The sequence below is a fragment of the Osmerus mordax genome, chromosome 13 (assembly GCF_038355195.1).
Source record: "Osmerus mordax isolate fOsmMor3 chromosome 13, fOsmMor3.pri, whole genome shotgun sequence".
NCBI classification, from domain to species: Eukaryota; Metazoa; Chordata; class Actinopteri; order Osmeriformes; family Osmeridae; genus Osmerus; species Osmerus mordax.
The window spans coordinates 1,394,565-1,418,693 of record NC_090062.1 but is presented as its reverse complement, the minus strand read 5'-3'; the positions used below and the strand labels follow the sequence as shown (position 1 = coordinate 1,418,693).

At 43.7% G+C, this 24,129-nt stretch overlaps 2 protein-coding genes across 2 annotated transcripts in view; one reads left to right on the top strand and one right to left on the bottom strand.

Annotated features, from left to right (window-relative positions):
* Positions 1-101: 101 nt before the first annotated feature.
* On the bottom strand, positions 102-4,297 carry cdt1 (chromatin licensing and DNA replication factor 1). The gene is made up of 9 exons (XM_067249181.1): positions 3,690-4,297; positions 3,435-3,563; positions 3,022-3,242; positions 2,558-2,752; positions 2,192-2,450; positions 1,797-1,985; positions 1,545-1,715; positions 926-1,127; positions 102-828 (listed from the first exon to the last, which is right to left on the bottom strand). Exons 1-9 carry the CDS (start codon positions 4,206-4,208, stop codon positions 665-667), a joined length of 2,049 nt encoding a protein of 682 aa, XP_067105282.1. The 5' UTR covers positions 4,209-4,297; the 3' UTR covers positions 102-664.
* Positions 4,298-5,137: 840 nt separating this feature from the next.
* Positions 5,138-24,129, top strand: part of piezo1 (piezo type mechanosensitive ion channel component 1 (Er blood group)) — a 58,391-nt gene continuing 39,399 nt past the window's right edge. The window contains exons 1-2 of the mRNA XM_067249180.1: positions 5,138-5,660; positions 20,152-20,247. Of these exons, the coding sequence (XP_067105281.1) occupies positions 5,597-5,660; positions 20,152-20,247 (160 nt within the window). The 5' untranslated portion in view covers positions 5,138-5,596. The remainder of the gene's footprint in view (positions 5,661-20,151; positions 20,248-24,129) is intronic.

The window sequence follows — 24,129 nt, the reverse complement described above, 5'->3', positions numbered from 1 at the left end:
GTTTCTCAATAAAGGTTCATATTAAACTAAGCATCTCACTTCAGTGTACAAGTTTTACATATCAGTTTACTCATTTGAATGTCTTTAAACACATTAACTGATTAGGGTTTCACCATTCAGTTTAATTTCTTTAAATGAATAATGCTGAAACAGGACTTCAACATGGATGACCACCTAACAGCAGCCCATAGCCACAAGTAAAAAACAAAACAAAAAAAAAGTCAAACCACAAAAAAAACATGGCTGTATATCTTAATGCAGACCACCCATCATTTATACTGTTGCACTTTAAAAACCTACAATAATGAGTAAAAGTTAAAGGCAATTGCACAAATCTTTATATGAATTACAAAAATCCACTGTGGCTTCAGATGTACTAGTTTTTACTTGTTTTAGAATTGACATTGAACAAAGCCTGTAATTAAAACTTGATAAAGTCAGGTATATGTTTACACTAATCAACTTCTCACCATTTCACCACTATAAATTGCACATTTAGTCCATCTCCCAGTTCTAGAACCATACATTAGGCACTCACGGGTGATTGGACTAGTAAAAGCAATGTGGTGGCAATGAGAACCATTTAGAGATACCGTTTAGACAAATCAAATCCCACATTTTGATGTGGATGTTGAGGGAGAAATTGTGGCAATGTTCTCAAATTTCAGACCAGTTCCTCCTCTTTCATCTTGTGGTTGAGTTTCTGCAGAACTATGCTGAGGTCCATGGTCTTGTTCAGCTTGAGATAAAAATGCTTTCTGATTTTGTGAATAACCAGCCACTCAGGGGTCAGCTCTGCCAGCAGTCTGAGGTGTTTCTCCATCTCCCCTGGAAATAGACAAAATAAAACGCAAATAAGCATTTAAAAAAAACATGGGATCGGTTGTTCAGTCCTGTGCATGCTCTGCTGAGATTGTACATGTACCTGTGCTGAGAGCGGAGCGGTAGCTGGAAACCATGCGGTTGCACGTCAGCTCCATGATGATGGCAGGTTTCTTCTCAGCCACAAAGACATTCCTCAGGATCCTTGCCAGCTCGCAGAGTCGTGACAACATCAGCAGGCGTTCCTCCTGCAGGGGGTTCCGGGTCATGGCAACTTGCAGCTTCTGAGCCTCCTTAGTACGTATCTGAGATCACGGGAAGACAGCATCATTATATATAAATACCAGGGGTGTAACAATATATCGCAATACAAAATGTTTACACTGTATCGTAGAGTTATGGCAATATTTTTACAATACGACGTCCGTTTGATCCTATTGGTTGAGCTACCAGCACGCGACCTACTCTGCACCTGCGTCGTGTGCATTCACAGAAATCACTTGAACTGAGTTAACTCAATTGTATGTACAACAAAGAAAATTATTGAAAATGTTTCATGTTTTGGAAATAAATCTGTTAAGTGAATTTCAGTTTAATTTAAAATGTTGTTAAATATTGTGATATGTATTGTATACCCAGTATTGTGATACGTTTGCCTTGATGTAGAAGGTGCCAGATGTATGAGTGGGAAAACCTGAAGACCACCATGGACTATGACCTACCCTCTCTAGCAGGGACTGGGACACTCCTTTGAGGGCACTGGGGGTTTCAACAGGGTTCGGCCCTAGGGCAGACTTAGGAGTTGCGTCTGGCTGTGGAGGGACACACTCCAGCTCTTTGGCACGGGCAGTCTCTGCAGTCTTCAGGGCCATGTTGGCCAGAGCCTTCTCCATCTACAAACACAGATCACACTGTCAGCAGCACAGACACATAAATGACTAAAAACTGCAGACCAAAGGCTGGTATGGCTGTACCTTGGGGGTCATGATGGAACGGGCCTTATCCAGAACCTCCTGAGCTGTGGTCAGCTTCTCTGTCTGAGGGGGCTGTGGCAGGAAGCTGGGTTGGGGCTGGGGCACCTGGTCTACATTGAAGCGGGGGTGCCAGCGGGTCAGCATGTCATCAGGGACTGTAACCGGGGGGTTCAGCGAGGACAAGAACACCTACGGTACACACAGCATAAGGTTAGACGGATAAAGTGACATTTGTTTTCACTGACAAGTAGTGAACAAACACTTCTGTTTATTTAAAGAAAGGCATTAGCTTTTGTGATGATTATAAATGTCAGATGAGTTGCATGGGTACAGATAATACTAGCAGAGATAAAAGGCCAAAGCTGTTGTTAACAGAAGTGTGTGTGATTCCTAACCTTGTGGTGCTCCTTCACCATGTTGACCAGGCTCTTGTGGAAGAAACGCCTCCGCTCCAGTTGGAGGGAGGCAGACAACGTCGTCCGCGTCTCTTGCTTCCCCGTGCCCTCGGATTCTTCTAGAACAGGCTCCAAGGTGAGCTGGTAGCTCGACTTCTTGAGGGTAGAGCTGAAGGTCGGGATGTTCCTCTCCTGGCGGAAGGTGTAGGCTGATGGATAGACTGTCTTGATCTGGCCAACATGAGTCTCCTCAAAACGCCTGGTTAGAAATATCAAGTCAGCATATTTCAGAACGTGATAATTGAAAAGAAAAAAACTGACATACAATTTCAGTGTGTACAAACGCAGATGTTTGAGTCTTGTTACCTGCGTGTCATGTCCTCGACTCCCTGTTTGAGCTTAGCAAAGGTGACGGTTTCTGAGCGGTTGAAGAGCATGCCTGTAATGGTGTCCATGCTGCGAAACGTGTCAGCCAGCAGCTTGTAGTGGTAGGGCAAACTGAGCCCCGGAGGAATGTCCTGAGCTAGGGTGTGGTACCGCTGATAGCTTGGTTGCTTCTCCCTTTAGGACAAGTGGAGGAGAGTTGTTATCAAGTCACTAGAGAGCAGCAGCAGTTACTAACAGCAGCATTGATAAAACTAACTTCTCTTCTATGAACGTCAAAGCACTAATTACATTCAATAGCAACAAAGCACTTCACTTTGCGTTTTAGACAGGATTTTTTTAACCATCTTTGCACTCAAGAAACTAGTACAATGTATAAAATTGTCAGTTTAAATTTACTGGAAAAAAATATAAAATACAAATATTCCAAAAGATTGCCATTTTACTCTTCCTCTGCCGGTGGCTGGGCTTGGTCCTCAGTAGCCCAGACCTTCCTCTGCTCGGCCCGGGCAGCAAGCTGTCTGGCACGGGCTAGCTTGGCCTGGAGACCTGGGGCAGTAGCCACAGCTTCAGGGGCTGGGGAGGGTGAAGAGGAGAGCTTCTCCGCCTGGGCTTTGATCTTCTGAAGCCGAGCCTTAAGGGTGGTAACAGCATCTTTGGAGAGAGCCTGGTGGCAAAAGCAACATGTATTAAGCCTGTTTAAGAATCATCTTCCGTATTACAGTAATGATTTAACCCTTGTTTTGCATGACTGCTTTGTAGTTACTGTGATTGAGTACACAACCTTCTCAGGTTGAAATGCAAACACGGTGTACTTGAAAACAAGCCAATCGTGGTTACTTAGTCTTGAACATCTTACCTCGTTACCAGTTGGTGACTTATTGGCTGTGCTCTGGTTACGGTTTTTGGTGGTGGTGGTCTTTGAGTCATTATCAACTGACTGTGGTAAATTTTGTGGCAACTGCAGGACACCTTGCTCCACATCTTGCTATTCACATAGAGAACAAATAGAAGTAGTCAGAGTGGATATCGATATCTTATCTACCCGTCAAATAAATAAAAAATCTACATGTTCGTTAGCTAACCCAACTTTCTTCTAGCTAGTGTACTTCACCTGCTCAGTGGCTTTTGAGAGGATTAGTTTCTTTCTGGCGGTCTTTACTGATGTTTTGTCGACGACTTTCACTGTAACACTTGATTCAACTTGCAGTCGTTTTTTCTTCGCTGTGCTGTGGTCGGCAGTGGTAGAGAACACGGTTGAGCCTAAATCGAACTCCGCGTCCGCACACGTTCTTTTCGGGGTTTTGGGGCTCTCATACAAAGTGAGCGTTTCAGAGTCAGACCTAATCACCGACGCTGGTTCAGACCCCACTTTAACAGATGTTGCCTCGTCAATAACTCTCAAAAACTCCTCTTCAACTGCTTTATCCGAACGCGTGGATTTCACCGTGTTTTTCACCGCAATTATGTTCTTCGACCGATTTTGTCTGGTTTTCGGCCTGACTGCTAATGTCTCAGTGTCCACTGCGAGTGCACCATTGTTGTCTGATTTCTGTCCTTTAGCACGCGAAGCCCTGGATAAATCACTTTTCTTTCTCTGCACAAAGAAATCAGTAACTCGTGGCTGAGACATTGTCCGCCCTCAACGTAGCACGAATTTGTTCACGACGGAACGAGCGACAAATAAATAGTTGCCTCTTCGTCTGATCAACTACACTTCAGTGTCTCGGCTCACCGGAACTTGCTTCCACATAAACATGGAACCAAGTTACGCGCGAAATGTGAGCAAACCACGCCTCTTTACTCCATCCTCCCATATTCATTGGGAGGTTGATGCCGTATGCAAAACAACCAATTGTTTGTTATTATGATTGGCTAAGAGACTGAATAGCATGTTTTTTTGTTATGTTTTTCAGGCCATAACGCTAATTATTTAGCATACTATTTGCTGATTTTTTTATTTTATTTTTTACTTTTCATCGTTACATATTCATTCTATTATTTGGTGCATAGTTGACTGTTTAACATGGCATGTTAAAACATGTATATTATAATCTGTTCGGTTTCAACTGAGTAACTTGTACTTCAGCACAGAAATACAGTCGTAACACCACTGGAGGGCGCCATTAAAATTCAGATAGAGCTGGCCTCAGTGAAACACCTTTCAGTAGCTAAAATGCACTTGTATGTCGCTAGAATATCAATTCTACATGCCACACAATTCAACATGCCACACTTACACACATTTATGATAAAGAAAATCAAAGTCCAGTCAAGTCTTTTAGCCAGCAGTTGTGTATTGACTTGCTGCATAAGTAGGCTTGCAGCCTACTAGTTGACGAATAATACTGTAATCTCACATTTTAAATAATAAGCGTTAAAGAATTTAGCTCATTACCAAAGGGGTACTAATTTGACAAAAATGTAGTACGTCCCCGTGGTAGTGTTATTTTAAAATATCTAACCTATCTGAGAAGCAAGGTTATGAAGAGTAGAAAATTGAGGAGGAGGCGCCAGACCTTGAGCATGAAAGCTCCGGACTCCGACTGAGAGAACACTTCAACTGTTGCAGTGCTGGTGAATCACTTTTTCCATGAAGATATTGGTTTACATGGAATATTCAATAAAGGGGCAGCTGTGGATTATGAGCAGGGCTTTTAAAAACTTTTAGTTTTCTTTACAATAAGAGGGTAGGCTATATTAACAACACGTTTAAGAGATTCTAAATAGTAGGCTAGGCAATGCCTGATGAACATAACATCCATGTTTTATAGTTTGGATAACCACATTGGATACTTAAAAAATAAATTAACTTTTTGGAAATTATAACCAATTTAATGACTCGTAATGAATGAAAGCTAGGGCTTGTATGGATTTCCGTCTCTCTTGAAAACCATGTATTCTTGCCGCGGACTGGATTTACTGAACGTTATTGATCTTCTGGAATTGTCCGTTCCGTGGAGGAATGTCAGCGGGACCGTGCTGTAGACTGGAGTTGAACCGTACTTTGGGGACGCTCTCATGGAGCTTCAGGTGGTGTGTGGATTGTTATACTGCTTTCTGCTGCCGACGGTCTTGTTAGCAGGTAAAGTATAGGCTAAATATGTGCGTCAGAAAGCAATATGTCCGACCGAATTCACAACATATGTTATTGAGCAAAAAGTTTAAGTGGAATCTGGGTTACTGCCTGTATAAGACCAATTCAAATGAATTTGAAGAATGCAAAAAATGAAATTGTCTTTTTATGGAGCACTGACTTTTGAAGGTGAAGGCTAACGAATACAATCCATACTTTACCAGGTTAGCTGATATCTCTGTTCTAAGCTTTTAAAATAATCAGGTGTTTATTCTAGACACACCCTCAGGTCTGCTTCCTCTCTGACTAGACACTCTCTGTAGCCCTAACTGTTACCCCCCCCCCCCCCCCCCCCCCCCACACACACACAACCTAATTTTCTTATTTATTTTTTTACATCATACAGTCTATTTACTAGACCCAACTAGTTGTGTTGTGTTGTGTCCCAACACAAACCAAATACAATAAGTGAACTCACAAAGTCAGGCGTGAAATTACGTGTGTCACTGTTCTCTCAAATGTGACTAATTGCAACTATCTCAACCAGCTCTCCCCTAAATCTATCAATCATTATGATCACTTCTCTCTTTTATCTTAATTGAAAACCCAATAGTTCACTGTCAGTTGTGAAGTTGTGAAGCTCAGTCAGGTCATCAGCAGCTCACTGTGTATTGTGAAGTTCAGTCATCTGCTCTGAGGCAACGAATCACAGCCTTACAGATATTTTTTAGAACTTAAGCTCTCTAAAATCTGAAGTTATTGTTATTGTCCCGAGGCTGGGGAGTATCTTTCACTGGGCGAAATCCTGTCAGGGCCTGTAACCTCTGTGAATACAATGGGGTTCTGAAGATTGCTTCACCCACAGAGGTGTTAACCAGTCCACTCAGTCCTAATTAGTCACTCGACAGAAGGATACATGTAAGGTCTTAACAAGAGCCCCATTTCAAATGATATACTCAGCACTCCCCTGTACGACTGTATTTGAATATCAATACAGTTAGCAGCCTGTCAATTACGCTCCAATGGCTGCCTGTCAATGCACTTAGTGGTGCACATAGTCCTGAAAGGACTATGCTGATACCTTCTCTATCAGCCAGCAGCTAGCATCATAGGGTCTGACTCTGTACCGTTCAGCCTAACTGGAAGACACATTCTTCTCAAGTGGGGCAAACTGGATAGACTGCTGATTTAATGTTCAAATAAGAATAGAGAAGCAGTTGATCTTAAGGGATACGATAATCATGTGCCTGCAGGGCAGTCTGCTATGATGATACTACAGTTAGTACAATGTGTAGTGGATTTAATGGCTTGAATAGCCCCTGTAGGCCTAGGTGTGTTGGTATGTATGACTGTTGCAGTGATGAACCACAGGATTAATCCTCCAGCTGTTGTGCGTCACACTTGTGGACTTCCAGGAGGTGCCCTACCAAGGCCATTAGTAAACTCGCAACAACATACTCACTGTAAAACACTCACACTGTAAAACACTCACTCAGAGGAGACAGAGAGACGGAGCACCACTTGGTGTTTCTTTCTCTCTTTCTATTTCATAAAGAATAGAAAGAGTGAATAGAGGGAGAGAAATTGGCCTTGTGTTGTGTTAACCACAGAGATGAGTAGTTAATGGTCTTTTTCGGAAGGTCAACACGAGCCATAAGATTTAACGTCAGTCTGGACACACCTTTTGCTTCCTTCTGTCCTTTAGCTCATGCCAAATATGTACTTTTGTTTGCTCCATTAAGTGCAGTTGTAGAGGAGGAGTACAAATGTAACTGGACTGGGCCAATCTGGACAGAGTATGGGAGAAGGACTTGACTGACGGAGAATGGCAAAGGAGAATGACTTAACGTGTTGCCCCAGCTTTCAAGTACTGGCACGCTCGATGCTAGCTGGTGTTCAAAGTCATAAACAGCATGGTTGGCCTGCTCTGTAAGGCCTCTGGCAACATTACCGTTACCCCACCTAAGCCCATGTTGTTAGGAAACACATTGTGTGTGCTTCATAAGACATCTTAATGGTGTTGCAAGACAAGAAAGGGTGTATTTAGGGCTATGCCTGCCGTATTTGTTGGTGTTCGTGTGCATGTTATGTGAGTCAGCACCAGCCCTTGGGCATCATGGCCAGGCTAGCTTTCACAGCTCAGTCTGAAATGCCCCCTGTATGTGAGAGTACCATAACCACAGCCCTTGTGACCAGGGCTGGACTAGCCTCCATCCTTGCGTCGGCACTAGTCTTGCATTATCAACTACCCACTAGAGGCCATCTGTTTACAGGAGCAAATGGGCTAGAAAGCTACCAAAAAATTAGCTTTACCACAACACATTGAGTTTGCAATCCATAGCAGGGCGTTTGTTTTAGTATGCCCTGGACACAGCCCAGTCATGTAAAGACCAGCGGCTGTGTCCTCTAGCACCATTTACTTTCCACAAAAACAGGAAATAGGTCCAGCGGGGTGAGCTCAGCAGTTTTCCCATTCGTTCCACCAACAATGGAAAGAAACTCAATCCTCTGTAAGACATGAGGTGTCTTTTATAGTCATTGCGTTTCTAGGTACTCAACTGACAGCCATGTTTTATTTTTCTTCTTTTGCTTAGCAATGTCCTTAAGGTAGTCTTTACCACACCTTGGTGGTCTCAATCAGGACCATCCATAGTGTGTAGAGTTGTAGGAACAATTTTGTGACATTGGAACAGATGATTGTTTATAATAGGCTCACTTCTGCCGTTACTGGTGCCTGCCCGGTTAGAGACAGTAGGCCTACCGATTAGTCTCTATACTTCTCAGACCAGATGCATATGCCTGGGATGAGCATAAAACTTCACAGTGTTCCTGTCTCCCTTATGCTGTCACCTCAAAAAGACACACACACATATGCACAGAACGCCTGTCTCTGTGTCTGAGGGGTGTTGATGAGAGCAGCAGATGCATCTGACTTTGACTCATACTTGGGACTGTTATCAGCATCTTACAGAGCTGTAGTCACAACAAAGACTAAAGGGGGAAACCCATGTGAGGTTGTAATGTGAGTGAAACCATGTTTCAGTGAGGACCTTTTGTGGTAGTGATAAAAAAGTTCTGTTAAGAGCCTGTGATAGGCTCAACTTACTAGGTTGTGCCAGGAGCCAGAGCTATGGGGGAGTAGATGGACTGACAGACTGACTGACTGGTTCACATGTGTACAATACCTTAGGTGGACCTCATCCATCATGTCATCACTTACATTTACATTTAGTCATTTAGCAGACGCTCTTATCCAGAGCGACTTACAGTAATTACAGGGACATTCTCCCCGAGACAAGTAGGGTGAAGTCATTTGGCACGGACGAGAATCGAACCAACAACCTTCTGATTAATAGCCCGACTCCCTAACCGCTCAGCCATCTGACCCCCCCCCCCCCATCACTTTCTCTGGCTCTTATCCCCTCTTCTCCTTCTCATATCTATTTTGTCTTGGTAAACACACACACACATTATAGTCTTCATATAACATAGTTCTATTCAGTACTGTAAACTCAGGGTTCCCTTTTTCAGGGCGAAGCCCTCCCTGTCAGTGTGTCTATAGGAAGTTAAAGTCATGGGCTGACCCAGACTCCAGTGTCAACTATAATCATGGTCGTGTGGTGGTGTTTGTAGGCCTAAGCCTGACTCTTAGAGCACTCCCACTCAGCAGCCTTCTGGGAAGTCACATTGGCCTGGATGCTGCTGGTCTTTGTAAAAATTAAATATAGGCAGAGGAAATGCTGCTCTGAAGTGCATACCACAGGGAGAGGAAAGGAGGGACTTTTCCAGTCACGCATTTAGATTTAATATATCCTTCTATGCGTGTTTACTATTACCTGAATGAGTGAAATAGTTTTTGTCACCGACATCTCTGTGTTTAACCCTTGTGCTGCCTTCGGGTCACATGACCCAAAGGTTCACAACGAACCATCGTTGTGTTTACCTAATTTTACCCAATACAAAAACAAATAAAAAGCATGTTATTTTAACCTTCGCAATGTGGGGGGTCTGAGACAGCCCGATGGTTAAAAGAAAATGCTTCACTTTGTTTTTGTATGCGTACAACTTTGTAAAGTTGTCGCAATACGACGGTGGGTCACAATGACTGATGGGTCAGAATGACCCGAAGATAACACAAGGGTTAAAGATTACACAGCCACAAGTATTAATACAATTTGGCATCTAGGTCTGGAAACAACACAGCACAAACCTAAACTACTCATGAACTGGCCTTAATCATCTCCAGGTTCTGTTCAGATCTCTGACTGTGACTGTAGGTCGTTCACACCTATGAACAAAGTAATCTGAGCACTCCCAGTGATAATTACTTTGGCTGTGTTTAACATGGATCACTCAAGTCTACTGACCTTAATCTATACATTTCCAATGGTCAAAGTTGATCTTCTGGGATTCATGAAATTATAGAGAACTGGATGGGTTCTGATGGGCCCAGTGAAAAGTGTGTCGATGACTGCTAGTGATTAACGATGATCAATGTTTTAGCAGTTGATCAATAGGCTTACTTTGTGTTTGTGTGTGGGTGTGGGTGTATAGGCCAGTGACTGTGTTTATCAAAAGTAACTAATATGATAGGGCCAAACACAAGTTGTCATGTTAACATCATCCCTCCATCCATACAGTCATACAGGGACAGGTGTTTGTGAGGCAATGTGTCTCAGGGTATCAGAAAACCTAATCCAGATGTAGGCTCAGGTCATTAAACAGATATGTGTCCTCATTCTGCGCTTGCGGGCCTACCAGTAACCAGATAGCAGATCTCCAGAGCTGGCTCACCAGCACATACACAAACACTTAACAACTTTTTAACGAGGAGCATTGTGGGACCCCACACCTGTTGCGTTCCCACCAAGGCGCTTTTAGAGGTGCTGATCCAGGGGCTGGAGCTGAGACTGAGGCTGGCTTGATCACAGCCAGGGAATACCCCTCATCTTACTGCTTTCTCATCAGTGCTCTCTGCTTCAAGGGGAGGGTAGGTATGTTTTCTCAGTTGTTTCTCATGGAGAAGAATCAACGAACATTGCGTTTAGATTAAATCTAAGAGGTGAGAGTGTCTGCTAGTCCAGTGGTCTACAGGCGCCAAACAGAGGCTCACCTCCACCTGTCTTCTTCTTGTGTTTCTCAGCACACTAGGCACAATCCTTCTCAGCCAGTCAAATACCATGAGGCTATTTATAGAGGTGGTGGAGACCTTGGTTTCTCAGTTGAAAAGACCTTGATCCCCAAATTGCGTTTCAATCAGAAGATTATTGACCCAAATGATTACCTGGACGTTTAGGTCAAAAATCCAACACCAACTTCAATGCCATATGCATCACTAGTCATATTTCCATCCTGTACCCCAAGCCACACTTCTGTCATAAGGAGGTTTCTGTACGTCAGAAGAAAGATAGTTGTTGTGAAGTTTAGTTAACATTTTTCACTTCAAAGGTACCATCCCTTTCCTGGAATTGTCGGCCTAATGAGAGTTGGCAATCAGACCTGCGAGGCTGTGTGTTACATTCTCCCTTTTGCCGTAAGCATTCCTCTGTCTCACTTGCCCTGACAAGCCTCGTAGTATTTCTAGTTTGTTCTGGTAACAAGATTACAGTGTCCCTTTTGGTATGCGATGAACTTCGTGCCTCAGTCTACTTCTTTCATATCTGTCTATCTCTAATTTTACCTCTCACCTCTCTCTCTCTCTCTCTCTCTCACTCTGTCTCTCGCCTAGGGTAGGGGGCAACCAAGGAGAGATTGGATGAAGTTGAAAAGTTTTTGTTCAGTGTTAGCATGGGGCTGCAATATTATGTGAGGAAATTTGTTTTCTTAAATACATAATTTTGCACTCACAAAATTCCAAGTACTAAAGTTCAAGAAAGCACATATCAAATAGGATCTACAGAGCCAGGCTGGCCAGCCATATCATATTTCTAATCAGCATTATTGGCCAAGTATATACAAAAGACGTTGACATTTTACAGCAGCCTCCCTATTTTGCACGTCACGCTTAATGCTACTTTTGTTATGGACTGTGACTAAGAAGAGACAGTGAGTCTTGCGCAGTGGTTGTTGTTGGTGGTGGAGAGAGTAGATCTGCAGTGAGAACATGGTTCTGTTATCACCAGCACGCACATGTCTGGCCTGTTCTCTCTGTTTTTGGAGGGTGGCAGAGAGGTGTGGGTGGAGTGAACTCGACTCTACAACTATGGTCGAGGAAATACTAAAGGCTACTCACAGTTACAGCATGGTGAAAGTCCATATATATGTCAGAATGACTCAATAATCTTTTATTCACAATTATAATAATAATTTTGTTCTATGTAATCTCTTTGTCTGTATCTGCACAGTGAACAAAGAGCATGATTCACCATCTTCTTCTTCCCTCAGTACTATAACAATCCTCCTAGTTTCAGAAGAACCCTAAAGAGGAAGTGAAAATTTAGATAATGTGAATAGAAAACTACTAGACAACATCTCATTCCATGCCAGCTCATTTGTTAGAAACACTGTTTCTGAAGATGAAGTGCTTGTTGGTTTCAGGAAGTCAGGTGACTGTGTACTTTCCCTGACCAGGAGGGCTTGAGTTACTGCTTGTCTTATTCACACACCACTCATTCACACACATGCATGTACACACACACACACACACACACACACACACACACACGTTCTCAACGGCACTTGAGTTTTTTGTCATTCCTGTGGCAGTGTGTCTTTCAGAGAGACAGGGCACCCCACAGCCTTGAGCTGTGTTGTGGCAGGGTGGTTTTGTCTGGCTGTGTGTTTAGACTTCCCATTGTCCAAGGGATCATACATGAATGACATATGCTTTTGGAACAACCTCTCCTAAGCACTTGTTATAATAACTCTACGTCTAGTGTGTGTGGGGAGGGGGGGTGTGGGTTAGTTGAAGAAAAAGCTTACCATCCCCTAACTGCAAGCACACAGGGAGATGCCTTGTTTCAGGTTTCCCATCTCAGAACTGTGGGAAGAGGTGCCAGAGGATGTCTAGGGGTGTGTGTGTGCGGGGGGGGATGTATAATGGTGTCGACCCAAAAGCTGTGGATGTGGCCATGGTCGTGAGAGGTGCAAACTATGGTTTGTGGCTGTTTCAAACTGTCTCAAAGGCTTGTGTCCATACTGACTGATTGTCCATTAGCTTTACTAGTCTCATAAAGTCGGGAAGTTATCTGATTACAGCATGTGTCAAAGTAGAGGCCCTGTCCTGTTTAAACGCACAGTTAAACTCATAATCACTTCCAGCAGCCATGGTTCCTCTCTCTGTCTCTCTTTCTCCTCCTCTCTCCTTTCTGCCCTGTCTCTTCACCCTTTCTCCCCCCTGGTTGATGACTGATCTCACAGCACTCCTCCCCTCTTTCTTACTATTCTCGTTTCCCCTCCCACTTCCTTCTTTTACTCCCTACTCTTTCTTATGACTTCCACCTTTCTTTCTTTCTCTCCCTCCCCTTTCCTTCCTCCCTCTGTCCTCCTCTGTCTCTGACCCATACATACGGCTTACATACTTGTAGAATGAGGTCAGTATGAGGGCCAACACTGGGCCTCTGGAGGCACTGAGGAGGGAGGTTTGAAGTCTTTCTTGAAAAAATTGTTTTCATGTCACCAGGACTAAATGGTTAAACAAAGGGGGAGAGATGGAGAGGGAGCAAGTGTGTGTACAATTTCCAGTGGGCTGGAAGCTTTCGTTCACCTAGACCTGACCTGATGACTGTTCTCCCCATTTCTCATGTTTTCCCTCTCCCTTCCAATCTCTCCATTCCCCCTTTTCTCCAGCTAGAGGTTATTTGTCGTTTCCAATCTGCTTTAATGCTCTAAGCCGGCTGGCCTATGTTCCCTCTCTCTGCGGTCACTGCTTGTCCTTAGCCAATAGAAGCCTTAGCCATAGCGTGCATCTGAAACTAGAACATGAGTCGTGGCTAGTAAACACCAGCAATCACAGGGTCTCTTGGTTGATTATCTGTGACAGCGTTTGGTGGTCTGACTTCTTCTAAGCATTCTTCTCTATGTATTCCTGTTTGAAGAACTGTGGACTGATAGTCTTATTCGAGGACTTTCTGTTGGCTGAAGTGTAACTCTCAACTTTTCAAAAAACGTTATGTTGTCTTTGTGGTGATTCTGCTCACTTTCCAAGGAGTTTCCATATCCCTCTGGAGGCATGCGGCGTTCCTCAAGTGTTTCATCAAGTTGTGCAATAGCTGCTGTCTTACCCCTCAACTGGTGGAGTTGAGAAGTGCTGAGTGGCGCTAATGTGGGGTAAGCAGGGTGAGGTGCCTGGGGTTTGGCTCTCTGCCCATCAGATACACAGAATATTGGCTCTACACGCTGAGCTGACACGCCTCTGAACAGCAGGGTGGACAGATCCCATCTAGGTCTGCCACTGGCTTTTATTATGTCAGCGGGCCATGTTGTCTGAGAGAGAAAGGAAGCCTGAAGCCACAAGTGTAATCTTAACACCAGTTAAAATGACTGTCAGATAAGATGAAAGAGGAGGTTGGGGAAAGTGTAACCAGTCTTAACTTCATCATCAGATGGGGTGAGCTGCTGGAGGCTGTTTTTTGGACATGTACTGAAACTGAGTGTAGGAGGTCCCTCCTTCTTCTGGGTTGAGGGATCTAGAACACACAGGTCATGAGGCTGTGACAGGGACATCACATGAACACCTAGGGCTGGAGCTTGAGACTTGGACCAGAGTTAGGACTTATATAGTGGAAAGGATTACCATCCACGATCCACTGACTAGGATACAGATCCTCAGTCAGTGTAATGCTCCTGACTTGAGGTTATCATCCGCATTGGAAACTGCTGCTGGTTTGATTTGGTCCTGGCAAGCACACACCATGGATGTGGAGTCTGTGGGAACACAGCCCTGATCTAACGCTGATAGGGGATTAGGCCACTATGGGCACTGAGAGATGAGATGGTAAACTATCTCATCCAGAGACAAGCTATCTCCAGCCCAACTGTCTGCCTCAACAGCCCAGCTGTATGATTCTGAAGTCAAGTATAAAAACAAGTCTCATACGATCTCTCCGATGTCTTCTTCAAAGAAAAGACACAGCATTTTTTCAGGAGGCTCAACAGGCGTTAATAATAATAAATCTAATAATCCTGCCATTATAGTCCCGCTCATTACAATCTTAAAGCCAAACGACATCAGCCATGTGTCTCGAAAAAACATTTGTTGACAGAAGTTCCCTGCTTCTTATAAGCCTGTAACTGTGGTTGTAATTAGCTACATATAAGGGAAACTGGTCTCCGCCCTCAGTCCACATCGGCTTTGTAAAACACACGGAGGCATGATGGGAAACACATAATGTCTCTGTTCAGTGAAGGAGGAGAAAACCGAGGAGGAGGTTTGCTGAGAAATGTTCATGGTTCAAGGACGTGTCCACTCAATGTCAGTTAATGTTTGGTTCCAGAAAAGAATTCCAGAAAAGGATCAGAAGATGTACAGTAGGGGTGTTGGTCAGTTGGCTGAGCGGTGAGGGAGTCGGGTTAGTAATCCGAAGGTTGCCAGTTCGATTCCCGGTCATGCCAACTGACGTTGTGTCCTTGGGCAAGGCACTTCACCCTACTTGCCTCGGGGGAATGTCCCTGTACTTACTGTAAGTCGCTCTGGATAAGAGCGTCTGCTAAATGACTAAATGTAAATGTTGGGTGAACATTTTGAGTACATTCCTTCAGGACAAATTAGAGGTTGAAACTGAATTCAGTTGGATGTGAAGTATGAATGGCACCTCTACATAGATCATTCGGACACACACACACAAACACACACACACAGTGTGTTCCGTAGAGGTGCGTCACAGCCCCAGCTCTGCGGCATGCTGTTGGTTTTTCCAAATCTGAATTACCATAATATCCTGAATCCATCTGATGCATGGTGTGAGAGGCTGTAGCGAAAGAGACAGGGTGATAGAGACTGAAATAATTTGGAGAGAGAGCTTTTATCTTAATGAGAGAGAGCAGAAGAGAGGTGTTGCCAGCTGACCTGCTCCACTAGCCCACCTAGCTGCTCCATCAGCCAGGCAGGACAATGAAAACACCAAAAGAGGGAGGCGAAATGTTTTTTTATTCTGCAAGAACAAAAAAGTTCAACTTTAATTCAAAAACCCATTTCTTTCTGTCTTGTCACTGGTGTTTTATGGGTATGTTTGATGACAGAGACGCACACCCCCTCAAAGAAACATTTGGAAAACCAGAGCCTGTTCATTTGAAAGGGGGTCTTACAAGTTGCAATAGTGGAATGTTTTGATCAGAACAGTGAGGAGCCATAAAGCAGCAGCAGTGATAAGCACAGCAGGGGCTTGATTTGTTCAACCAGGGTCCACTGCTGTTTACTGTTAAGGCCGATATATGCTTCTGCGTTTTTCGAAAAACGGACACATGGGAACGCCCTCCTCTACGGGGAACGCCCTCTCCGAGAGCCCCGGAGAGCTCGACATGCACCTCCTGAATTTTCTAACTATCCGTGTAATTTCGGAGAGCTACGGAGACCCCCTTGGCTGTGATTGGTCAGTATTAAGAACCGCTTGCTTCAGGGGCGTGGTTGCCGTGATAAACAGGACGAACAGAATCCTTTGACCGCCATTGCTGTAAGTTTTTAGAATTCATATTTCAGCTAAAAAGTACATGTAAACATGTACACATGGCAGTGTAGTTGCTGAAAATGTGCTTATTTTTTTTAAATAAGCACATTTAAAATGTGCTTATTCAGCAGTGGTGTAGTGGTAAAAATAGAGGTGTGTAAACTATGAATTTCATTATTTATTTATTTACAGGGTCGTCAGCCCCCCCCCCCCCCCCCCCCCCCACGCATTGACCGTGAGACACACGCATTTCATCCCCTTGAGAACCCTGTTTCATTTTTACGTTTCATTAGGCCTATTTGGATGGAACCGGTAAGGTTGGCTTGTATCTGCATCATCGTATTTATAAGAACGTTAGTAGGCTAGCCGTTTGTCCCTCTCTTAATGCGATGTTGTGCAAACCAAAACAACGTTTACAAACGTGAATTGATCTTACTCTGTACTTGAGGCCTTTTGCGGGCATCTGTGGGAGTGGGAGCACTCGATGTTCTCTTCAAAAATCGTGTGATATCCATGGCTAATTAATCCATTCCGAACAGGTAGACTAATCCACAACGTGTATGTGTACTTCGTGGATCCTGATTGGTGTAGCCGCCGCAGCCGCAACGCATTGATTGGAGGGTCACAGACCATACAGCGCAGATGAAATGATTCAGACTACAGCGTTTATATGACATGCTGTTTTTGGATGCTTTTATATAGGCCTTAGTGGACCCCTAATACTGTATCAGAAGTCTCTTTCCCGAAATTCAGCCTTGGTGCAGAATTACAGCCACTACTAGCAGTCCCACAAGGAGCTTTCCTCAGAACTCGCTATTTTGGTGTCTGTAGCTTTAAATGCTAATGAGGAGCGGAGGGGCGGCACCATGTGCTAATGTTTACAATGGATGTATCGCAATGGCTGTAGCCCGGTTTCTCTAAGATGCCTCGAATTTGCCCATTCTCATCTGATAACCCTGGTTTGCAGAGGTACACACTCAGTCATTTCAATGAGGGCAAATAACACCAACAGCAGAACGGTTATCCAAATAACAAAGAAGTGTACAACACTCACTTTACAGCATGTGGATTCACACACATACTTGATGCTATCTACCTTTACATTAGCGACAGTAACTCAGCTGTTAGCTGCAGAGCTAATGTTAAAGCCACATTCTAAGGGTAGCAAGCTAGGTAACCATATACAGTAAAGCTACAAAATGATATAGCGTTAGTTAACTTACTTGTCCGAGGTTAGTAACTGGACGAAGGAGAGTTAGTACTGATCCAGAATTTAATTTCAGCAAGGCCAGTTTTGTATTAGCTCAAATTGAGGAAACAGTGTGGCTTAAGTGTTTGGCGCAGACATACAAAACAAATGCGCCTACAACAGAAGTTGTGTAGGCGCATTTCCAGAGAAAATAAAATTAAGACACTGGGTCTTCAGAGGCTAGGATGAAGGAACTGTAAAAATATTTTTGTTTTCCATTGTACATCCAAACTGAGCACATGTAATGCTTCGTTCGTTTGCAAGCCATGATGTCTCTCGAGGATAAAAACACTTGCACGGTCGTAGCTCAGTTTCTCATGGGCGGGCCAGATTATCTGGGCGGGCAAAGCAGAGAGAGGGGAGGTAACCTTCCTCCTTGTGAAGTAACAAAGAGGATATTTTCAAACAGAGCAATTGAGCTTTAATTTTCTGAAAGAAGGAGAAGAACACCCAGGGCTTGATTTACACCGATCGAAAATTCTAGCCACTGGGGGACCAAAGGCAGGCTAGGGGAACATATTAATGTTAAATAACCTCCTAAAGTGAAGTTTCAATGTCATGTCACCTTTAAACAATATGAAATTTAGTCTTTGGTGTTTTAAAATTACACCAAATTTATTTCGGATTATTCCAACGGCAGAATACGAGGCGCAGGGAACTTAGATGTGCGTAAACGCGCATAAACGCTATTTAGAGGTGGATAAACACAATTTTTGCAATTTAGAGGTGGATAAATGCTATTTCCAAATTTCGGGAGGTGCGTAAACGGCGTTTACCTGTGTTTACCCCCCACTACATCCCTGTCTGGCAGTGAAGTGTTTTCAGCTAGTGATGTGTCGTTCGTGAACGATTCGTTCATTTTGAACGAATCCTTACAAGGACTCAGGAGTAACGAGTCCTCTCAAAGAGTGATTAGTTCATTTTCTCGTGGCCACGCATCGGGACTGTTGCATAGGCTCGTCCAAGTAAACAGAAATGATTCGTTCATTTCCCGACTCGGTCTTTCTACGAGTCTTTGGATCATTTTTCACGTGACCTGCATAGGCTCTGTAGTGGTAGCTAGAGGAAACGAACGATTCGTTCATTTCCCGACTCAGTCTTTCTACGAGTCTTTGGATAATTTTTCACGTGACCTGCGTAGGCCCTGTACTGGTAGCTAGAGGAAACGAACGATTCGTTCATTTCCCGACTCAGTCTTTCTACGAGTCTTTGGATCATTTTTCACGTGACCTGCATAGTCTCTGTACTGGAGGAAACAAACGATTCGTTCATTTCCCGACTCGGTCTTTATACAAGTCTTTGGATCCTTTTTTTCACGTGACCCGCATTGTATTTTTTTGTTGAGGAAACAGTTTCCTCATTCCCTTTCGCGTGGCCGCTGTTTTAGTAAGACGTGAATGATATTCGCTCAAGTCATCATACTGACTGGTTTTGTTATTTTCACTTTACATTTACACTTACAGTTTAGTGCAGTGTAATTGTCGTGATAATTAAATGCTAGTGTGATAATAAATGACCAAATCATACAAACTGTCATGATACATTATTTTAATGCAGGAATTCCTTTTAAAATAGTATCTGCTGGTGCACATGTCATGCACTAACCTACATGAAAATATGATACGTGTTTGCAGTGGACGGATAGCCCCCCCCCCCCCCCCCCCCCCATTGAAATGAACGAATGACTCGAAAAAAGATACGTTCATTTTACTTACGAGATTCAAAGAACCGAATCAGTAAAATGATCCGAACTTCCCATCACTATTTTCAGCACCCACGGGTCGTGGCGGGTCGTGGCCTTGGCCAACACGGCATTTTACCCATGCTTCCCAACTTTACAACTGGCTCTGGAACCAATTGTCACTTAATGCCTAAACATCACAGCCAATCAGAGGCAGAGTGGGGAGAGGTTTACAGGCCCATCTTACATCATCTTGTAGAAACAATTTTAATACAATATATAGTGTAGGGGGTTTGTCATATCCTTCTCACCTTTTTTACCCCTGACCTGTTTGCATGCCTGTTATCAGCAAAGGCGTTTAGCACTTTTGCAAGGCACTGTATTCATGTCACATTCTAATTCTGAGCACCCCTTAAGGTCTGGTCCTAGAATCGCCCCTGGGCCCTGGTCATAGTCCTCCCATGGCTAGTGTTATAGGATCTGGGATTTTTCCGTCAACGTCCACATGAAAAAGAGAAAGGGAACTGTTCAAGCTGTATCACAGTGGGAGATTCCTTTCCCGCCCACAATTAACCCAGGGGTAATGCACACACTTTCCAGACGACCCCTCACACTAGCTAGCTAGATTACTCTCACTCACAGGACAAAGAGTGTATTTGTTCCTCCATTCAGGCTCTGGTAATTATAAATCTGTAGCAGACATGCCAGTGGGGCGGGCCGAGAGGGAGCGACACCCTGTGGGCCTAGCTCCAGTCATGGGGTCCTGTTACTGTACTACACATTGTATCTTCTTGGACTGGGTTCTCCTGGGCTGTACTGGACCCAGTCACTCTCCCCTGACCACATATTGTATCTGGTATATCTTTACTAGGATCTGTTGAAGTCTGGTATAATAGTGTATATGGTGTTTGACTCAAACAGTGGTTTCTCTCTGCCACTAACTGTGGTGTCTGTTTGTTTCCGCAGCCTGCCTGTTTCGCTACAATGCCCTGTCCCTGGTCTACCTGCTCTACCTCCTATTACTGCCCTGGTTCCTCTGGCCCAACAAACACACACTCAGAGGTAAGATCAACTACACTATCTTGTTTGTCTGGGTTGCCTGGCTCTCTGACGTTGCTGGCCAACTGGTTTACTAGCTAGCTAGGTGGTAGTTTGGCTGTCTGTCTTTACACCTATCTGTTGTGTTGGTTGGTAAGCAAACAATTTAAGTGTTTCGTGTTCATAGATAATGCCATTGATACATTTTCATATGTTGTCTGAGTTTGTCATATAAAAAGAGTGTAAACTTTGGAGTAAAGTCCCATGAAGGGTGAAGCATATTGACAGTAAATTCAAATGAAGTCACATGGTGTTAAACTCACAACTTAAACAGAAAAACCCTTCTGATTCTTTCGGGGAATCAAGCTGCTCACTTACACCGCACATTCTCTGAACAGAGGGATAAAATGTACTTTAAACAATGACCCAAGCAGACATGAGGATTTCAGTCCCTTTTGGGAAGAAGCTACTAAGCTTTTCCTTGTCCCTGTTAAGAAACATCCTACCACCCATCCTGAACAACATACCTGACCTGTTTTCTGACTGCCAGAGAGAGAATTGTCCAAGCAAGCCCACCCACAATGAGGCAGTTCAATCTATTTATATGTATTACTTTATGTATGATTTCAAATGAGCAAAGCAGTTATGAAGTAAGCAAATAACAAATTTAAGGATGGGTGGATAGTGGTAGTTATGTGTTTTAGCTTTGTTCTGATAGTCATGTGGAAAGTGTTATGTTTAATGGTCAGTATCGGATTATGGCAGTGAGACATGGATTTCCTCAGGATTATACAGAGATCGTTGCCATGGAACTAGCCTCCAAGTCAGGAGTCATTACTGTATCACTCCCCTGTTGAGAAGCCATATCTTAAAGGACTTATTTCTCGACGTGTTTTGCTGTTTTCCAACTCCCATTATTGGCCAGTGGTCATGCTGTATTGACCTGCCAGAATCCCTCTAGTGTCATAAAATTCATTTCAAGGTGTTGTCCAAAAGACCTGACAGAGTGGTTGCAGAAATACAATGCAACAAAGTACCTTCAGTCTTCCACTGAAGGAACCGCAAGTTTAATTTGAAGATCAACACTACACACAACAGGAAGAATGGAAGATAGAATGGGAAAACTACACTGAGACTATGTATGCTTGAATAGTCTCTAAAACACATGCTGATGTGGGATCAGTTAACATTATATCAAAATAGTATTATTTTGTGTTTTTTTACTATAAATAAATACAGATGTTTTACATGTATTCATTTAGCACACTCTTTTATCCAAAGTGTCTACCAAACAGTGATTAGAATCTAAAGGGGATGTGGGACTCAAACCCATAAATCCACTGTGCAGCCTTTTCGTAAGGACATGCTTCCTTGGCCTAAGCGGGATCATGTAATAATCTCCTCCTCTTGATTTACACTATTCAAATACTCCTTTTATTTAGACAGGCTTTTAACTTCATGCTTCTTTAATCCTGACTAATGTCCGTGTTGCATTGCCTATGGCTGCGGAATGAACACCGAACAATATTAGCCTTCTGGAAATACACCCTGACACAAGTAGGGGGACAAATGCCATAAACGGAGACAACCCAAAACATACACACTGATACACACATTCACACACGCCACTGCCCAAACGTACCCCCTTGAGGGTTATTTGTTCAATTTATCAACTTGTTCACGCTCCAGAGCTCCAATGAGCTCTATCCACTTCCTGTATGGTTGGAGAGGGATATGATAAGGCCTGTAGCCAATCAGAGACTTTTCCTGCCTCTGAAAACTAAACACAGTACAGGAACCACGCTCATTAAAGATAATAAAAAATCGGAATTCTAGAACTTCTCTTTCTTTGTTCGGTTTTCCGCCCCCGATGAAAGGTTTTTCAATTCTAACAATAAACTGAGGCCAGCTGTTTCTCTCTTTCTCTGTTTGTCTCTCTCTGAGACAGTGATAAGCTACGAGTGATATATGGTAAAGTGTGTTAATGGTGAGATGTTTGTATTAGAAGGGGGAGATCTGATATCTCGGGTGGAAAATAATAAATTGTATTATTAGTTATTTTGATGAACTGGTTTAATAGGAACCAGCTTGTTGGTTCCATACCTCAAATAATCAGCACTTTTCTTGGCCTGGGAGGCCGAGAAAAGATGCATGTATGGGACAGATGGGATAGGGGTCTGAATCGAAAGAAGGTGGGCTGGAGAGAAGGATGAAGGGAGAGGTCTAGGAGATGTAGGAGAAACATCTTCTACCTTTCCATGGAAATCTAGTATCACCAGCTGTTTGACGTCGGATAGGATCAACCATCTGGGTAATTTGTGGTTCTACTAGTCACAGTTTCCTCTGTGGATTAGAACCTGTGTGTGTTCTATAAAATCAGGGAAACCATGAGTGCATCCTCAAAGACTGAACTAAATGGAAGGTTAGACCATCCTTCCACTAGACTGTAATGCTGTCTAAGGCTGCGTGTCACACTGTAGAATAGAAACCCCAGTGGTCTCACCCTGACCCTCTCACCAGTCACTCACTCTATCAGCCTGGGTTTTACACTAACACCCACGCCCTTGAACACAAACCTACCCTTCCTTTAATCAGCCCCTAATGTTGTCATTTAAGGATATAAGCCCATACATAACAGACAGGACCTAACAGACTTTAGAGCCCTGACTAGAATATTTGTGTCATCACGGCCACAGACAACCCTGACAGAGAAAACACTGATAATCCTCAAATACTGTGTCACCCTATCAGCTATCCTTCAGCGCTCCACACACACACACATCACCTGATCCACTGTGTTTGATATAGCCTTTTCAAAAGACAATTTTTCCATTGAAAACTGAATGGGTCACTCGCCACCATTTAAGTCCTCTGTTAAAATCTGGCTGCAGTTGACCTGAGCTGATAAGTGAAAGTACAAATATTGAGCAGACGTCTGTCTGGAGGGCGGCAGCTGTGTTGGGGAGTGTGTGTCACCTGTGTCTTCCAAACGCTGTGTGTGAGATTGGGAAGGTTTATTCAGGGGGTGTTCACTGAGCTCTATTGGTGCTGTCTTATCTGTTCCTGTTTGTTCACGGTTGCTATCTCCTCGACCATATCCCTTCCTGAGGCACTGCTGCTGTGGTACAGGGAGGATCACATTCTCGCAGGCTTTCTTGTTTGTCTTTTTGTCGAATTACAGCCAGGTAATTTGGTGTCCCTTTTCAAAGGAACCAAATCCCAACTGTCACTTTGTTGGTAAGTACAGTTGACAGTTTACAACTGGATAAAGGGATGTTCCAGTGCGGGATATCTATGTGTTTGAAGCAAAAGCGAGGCTGCTCAGTTTATTTCAGTTTGGTTTCTTCAGATGCATTGGAGGAATGTGAGACAGGGAGCTAGTGCTTTGTAGTTGTGTTCCAGACCAGATAGCTTCTCCCAGAGATGTGTCTGCATCTGGAACAGGAACAGGGATTCCACATGGCCATGTTATCCCGGACCGCTCCTCTGACATACCGGCCAGCCTGCTCTCCCACTCGCACTGCAGATGACAGAATGTGGCCCCCGAACCAGCTGGATGATGCTTGTAGGCACCAAGCAGGACTCTCAGAACCACCCGAACAAGAAACTCAAAATAACTGAACATAATGCAAAATGGGGGTTTAGTACCGTTTTACATAATCACCCAACCTAAGAATTTCTGCCCTTGGAGTACAAGAATGTCAAGATTGTGCAATCGTAGTCTTCTTTGAAAGGACACATGAAGACTGGTGTGAATCAGAGATGCAACAGTAGGAATATGTGGCTCCATATTTCTGTTGGGTGTTGTTAGGCCTGGACACACAGTGGCCTTTTCAACCCAGCCACACCCTCTGCTCCCTGGGCTGTTGTGGCCAGTCATATGGCTGTCTGCCCTCACTAAAACAG

Coding starts and splice junctions, on each gene's coding strand:
- cdt1 (XM_067249181.1), bottom strand. CDS start 4,208: ATGTCTCAGCCACGAGTTACTGATTTCTTTGTGCAGAGAAAGAAAAGT. Junction 3,243..3,434: donor AGTCACCAACTGGTAACGAG/GTAAGATGTTCA, acceptor TTTTGCCACCAG/GCTCTCTCCAAAGATGCTGT. Junction 1,986..2,191: donor TGGTGAAGGAGCACCACAAG/GTTAGGAATCAC, acceptor TGTGTACCGTAG/GTGTTCTTGTCCTCGCTGAA.